This window comes from Sesamum indicum, linkage group LG3 (assembly GCF_000512975.1).
Source record: "Sesamum indicum cultivar Zhongzhi No. 13 linkage group LG3, S_indicum_v1.0, whole genome shotgun sequence".
NCBI classification, from domain to species: domain Eukaryota; kingdom Viridiplantae; phylum Streptophyta; class Magnoliopsida; order Lamiales; family Pedaliaceae; genus Sesamum; species Sesamum indicum.
The window spans coordinates 11,060,624-11,065,470 of NC_026147.1; the positions used below are offsets into that span (position 1 = coordinate 11,060,624).

At 36.6% G+C, this 4,847-nt stretch overlaps 1 protein-coding gene across 1 annotated transcript in view; it reads right to left on the reverse strand.

Annotated features, from left to right (window-relative positions):
* LOC105158024 (probable serine/threonine-protein kinase DDB_G0291350) overlaps nucleotides 1-4,847 on the reverse strand; it is a 23,112-nt gene that overhangs the window by 3,074 nt on the left and 15,191 nt on the right. The window contains exons 3-6 of the mRNA XM_011074626.2: nucleotides 4,649-4,847; nucleotides 1,992-2,134; nucleotides 1,109-1,252; nucleotides 496-681 (exon numbers count right to left, since the gene is read on the reverse strand). The exon at nucleotides 4,649-4,847 is cut by the window's right edge and continues 1 nt beyond it. Of these exons, the coding sequence (XP_011072928.1) occupies nucleotides 496-681; nucleotides 1,109-1,252; nucleotides 1,992-2,134; nucleotides 4,649-4,847 (672 nt within the window). The remainder of the gene's footprint in view (nucleotides 1-495; nucleotides 682-1,108; nucleotides 1,253-1,991; nucleotides 2,135-4,648) is intronic.

The following is a 4,847-nucleotide window of genomic DNA, read 5'->3' on the forward strand; positions in this document are numbered from 1 at the left end:
GATTAATTTTTGTAAGAATCTGACTTTCCCTGACTGCTGGCTTCTAAGATTCCTTGACTTTGGGAGCACTGTCTCTGGTAACTCTTAATACTATGACTAAATAAATGGTTTGTCTATTTTCTCTCTTCCACCTTCTATCTCTGTCAAGAACTAATTCTGTCTCTAGCTTCCTGTTTGAAATGTTAGGTCCCAGTACATTTTTAGTTTCAATCTTCCACTTTTCTGTAGTACATAGTTAAGAGGATATCTGCTTCCTAATCCTCTCATCTTTCCATCTAATTATTTTTTCCACACATTCTATGTTTGAATAACAGACATAGAACACTGCATGTATCAAAGTGAATATGAATAATATAACAATATCACAGACAAAAGTTGAAGCAATATCCCATGACAAGGGTACTTTACGGTTGATGAATGACTTTCAGCATTAATATATTGCAACTGATACAGCTAACAATGACACAGATAAAGCTTCAGAATTTGAAAAAGAACCTGCAGCTGTAATGCTTCTGAACGAGTTCGAATTTGCTTTCTTGCAGGACGAGCACTTCCAAAGTCCATCAATGTAGCTAAAGGCGCCTGTCCTTTCCTGTACGTCACAAGGACATTCCCAGGTTTGACATCATTATGTGCATATGGAGGGTCAAAACTGTGCATATGCTTAAGTCCTGCACAAAGCTGCAGATAAATAGTTTTCTGGTAAATTGTTTCCACATCCTTTAAATCAAATGTAGCTATAAACAGATATGTCACTGCCCATAAAACCATTTAATATTCCACTTCCAAGTATTTCAAGGAAGTTATAATTAACTTCATAAGCAGTTTGTGATCAAAATGCCCCATAGCATGTCTACATAACAATAACTGGTACATGGTGGTACTAATGTAGGTTGTTTCCACACAGAGAAAAGGAAAGCTATTAGTGTTGAGAGACAGAATACTAAAAGATCATCTATGGAAATGCTTCAAATTATCTGCCGAGAAGAAAAATGAGTAGACAAAAGACCTATTACATAGTTAATCACAGATTACTATGTATATAAGATCTTTAGTGTAAAAACAGGGAAGTTTCACGAATAAAGGAGGCACAAATACTTCTTCATACCTGACGAAATATCTGAAGCACATCTGCGGTGGAGAAAAACTCCTTCTTAGCTTTCATAGCTTTGGCATTGTCCAGTAGTGTTCCATCCAAATGGACAGGAAACAATAAGTATGCTTCATGCTTCCAGGATTGATCTTGTGAAGCCTGATCAATAGAAACAAGCATTTGTTAGAGAGATAACGAATCCAATGACCAGAGAAGGCAGTAGAGGGAGAGAAAGTCATGGAAATTTTAAAGTACTGGTGCAGAAGCATTGATATCCCCTCACTACTTTATTCCATGCTTTCATTATAGTTAAACAATCATCACATAGAGTTCCATATCCAATCTGGTCTCTGAGCAGTATTCTGAAAAAAACATGATGTTTCTTGAGAATCAAAGTTATTTAACTATTATAATTATATTCCCAAATTATTGTGAAAATTAACTTACATATGTATTAACATTGATTAAGAGTTAAAAAATAGACCATGACGAGTCAAGAAGAAAAGCAAAGAATCTTAGACAATGTTGCAGTGCAAGCAAAGATGTTTAGTAAAGTGTACCTTTAACTTTTATCTCACTACATGCTGATAAGCCACGCATATGCAAAAATTATTGGCAAGTATAATTAGCACAATAGTTAAAAGTCATAAAAAAGTCTTAACAGGGCCAAAAGCTGCCTTCTGACTAATACAAAAACTGTATTTACTTGGAGAGAGGAACCCATCACCACCTATGTCCAAAACAACTAAAACCTGCACATCAAGCTTTGTGGTGTTCATAACATTAAATTTCAAATCTAACATTGCAGACAGGATGCAGAACAAGATAGTGCAACCAGTTCCGGAAACAAGGGATTATAGTACAGCTCCATCCTTTAACATGTCAAAATAGCAATTACCTTGACTGCAATGATTGCATGGTCAAGAAGAGGAAGCAGATTAGGATGGCTAAACTGAGATGAAACACGAATTTCCTCCCTCACTAACTCTAGTTGCTCATTATTTTGAATGAGAACTTTCTTCATTGCATATGTTCCATCACCTGCACAATCAAACCACTCAAACAGAGTACCAATCAAGTAATTATCTAATGACAATCTACTTGGCCAAAGTTGGCTATCCTTTCTGTAAAACAAATATTAGCATCAAAAAGTTAGTTCTTTTGTACAACATTCTTTCTCTCACAAACTAGCATTTAGGAAATGCCAAGTAATATGTCCAGAAGTTTAACCTTTTAAAGCACAAAAGTCATGTCCTTAGGCTAAACCTTCGATTTTATAGTTTTACTGACTTCACTTAACAGCAACCTTTAAGCCATTAAATTACTCTGAATTTAACTAGTATATCAAGCAAGAGACTTCAGGCTGCCTTTCTATTTATCTGCTTTACCATCTCCAATTTTCACCTTATAGGACTAGCTATCTCATACTGTCTCATTGCATATGCCTGATCTTCTTCCCATAACTGTTGATATTAGACTTCATCATTTTTCCCAGTGTAAAGAGCTGCTTCCACCATACATACAAAAGACTGCGTCAGTCACCTTTTGTTCTTCCTCAGTGGGAGCAAGGCCAACCAACTACCTAAAATTCCTCATTCTTAATATTCATCTCTCCTTGTCAACAGCAGATTCGGCTTGGTCTCATTTCAATTTACTGAGTCAATATAAATGTTCCTTTTGGGACATAACCTGGGGAGTATCACAATATATAGTGCAGTCCTAATACTCCCCTTTTCAATCATAGACAAATTAGCAAATCATACAAAGCTATATAGAACACTGAACAAGTTTAATCATTTTCTATATAGCCAGCCTCCTCATAACGAATTATATCAAAGTCACACATTTGAGAAGCTCACAGTTCAGGTCCTTGATGACTTCTAATCCCCCATCACAAAATGAAAAAGTAAACTCATCAGCTAGATGATAATTGTGTCTTTCTACAATTCTAATTTGGAAATAATTCCCATTTGATTCTTACCCACCAAGGTAGAGCCACCTTAAAAAGTTTTCATCATAAGACCTTACATTCAATGTGCTTAATTGATTCATTTTTGTTTATAACAAACCACTAAGCATTTTTTGTTAACCTTCGTGACAAACCCAACAACAATGAGAAAATAGACTCACTTGCATGGTTCCGTTCATCAGTATGGTATGGCCCTGCATATGTTTGATAAACGTAAGCAGTTTTAAACTCCTTTGCTTCCTAGAACCCACCATTAAAAAGTTTCAATCTGCACAATCATGTGCCTTTCAGGAATGGTGGTGCAATTATTGCACAATAGAGCACTTCCTACTCCAAAATTGATTGCATTAGTCCCATAAACGAATGTGGGCTTGTTTACAACAGCTTAGTTAAGTTTCTTCTCTACTTTTAGCTTTCAAAGAGCTTCTAAGGAATGTTTTCACGCCCCAATTCGCTTTAGACTTGTGCTTCAAAAAGCCAAAATCACCCACTTTTCAGAAGCACCAGGGGGGTGCTTTTTTCAGCTTTTTACGCCTGAACTTTTTTTCTGGACATACTTAACCTTGCTAATATTATAAAACTCACTTTCCCAATCCCCTCTCCTCCCTCACACCTTCGCCGCCACCACCACCATCATGGACTCTGCTGCCGCCACCACCACCAATATCATACAATTATGTGCTCACATACACACATATATGAGAAACTCTTTATATGTAGATACACAATGTGGTGTGGGTGTGTGTATAAACAAATTTCAGCTTAGAACCATATTTTCAAGCTGAGATCATTCCAAAACTTCTATATTTATCTTTATTAGCAAATTATACGTACATGGGCAACTCATACCAATGCTTAAGCAACTCCTTACTGAAATAAGGAACAACTACATTGTCTCTGCCAGCCCAACACCCTTAACAAAAATAATTAGTTAAAAGAAACACTTTATTCACCTACTATTACAGATTTCTACCTCAATAAAGAACAATGATTAGCATAAAAGATCTATAAATTGTAAATTTACATTTAGCACGCATATCAAAAACCAATAATTCATTTAATAAGTATAAGTTTTCAAGTAGGAAGTGGGAGTAAAATATCCATAAAAAAAGTGCATCTTCCCTCGCTAAGTAATATTTTCCAAAGTGTATGTTCTGAGGCCCAGAAGATTGATTTTACTAATTCAAAGGACGTGCAAGTATCAGACCTTTTAAAAACTAGAATTCTTTCGTTTGACGGAAGACTCCAGACAGATAATGTAATCATTTACAATCCAATTTCATGTAGGCTAACGATCTCCTCCCAGTTCAATGACCCAAGTCTGTTTCACCATTTACCCATAATATCTTGGAAGAGAGCACAGCACAAACAGATCCGGAAAGGCTTATCAGTCTTCAGATCCCGACTTAAATTTGCAAATTTCCAACTTACATTAAATAAAACTTCACACACGAATCTGACGAAGTTCAGACATACGATCACAAATCCAAATGCAATTCAAATTAAATCAGAGCAACACCACCCATCTCAGATCAAAGCAAAACCCAGAAAATCACGGATCAGATAATAGAAATAGGAAAAAGTACCTGAGACGTGAGAAGGGTCCTTGATTTTGCGGGAAATGCCGTCGGCGGGGTTGGAAGGATCAGAGAGCAGCTCCTTAACGAGATAAACAAAGGCGAAGCCACCCTCTCCCAGCTGCCTCAGGATCCTGAAACGGTTCTCGTTGATCCAAACATCACCTCCCCCATTAACAGCGTCGTATAGGGCATTCAATCCGGAGAA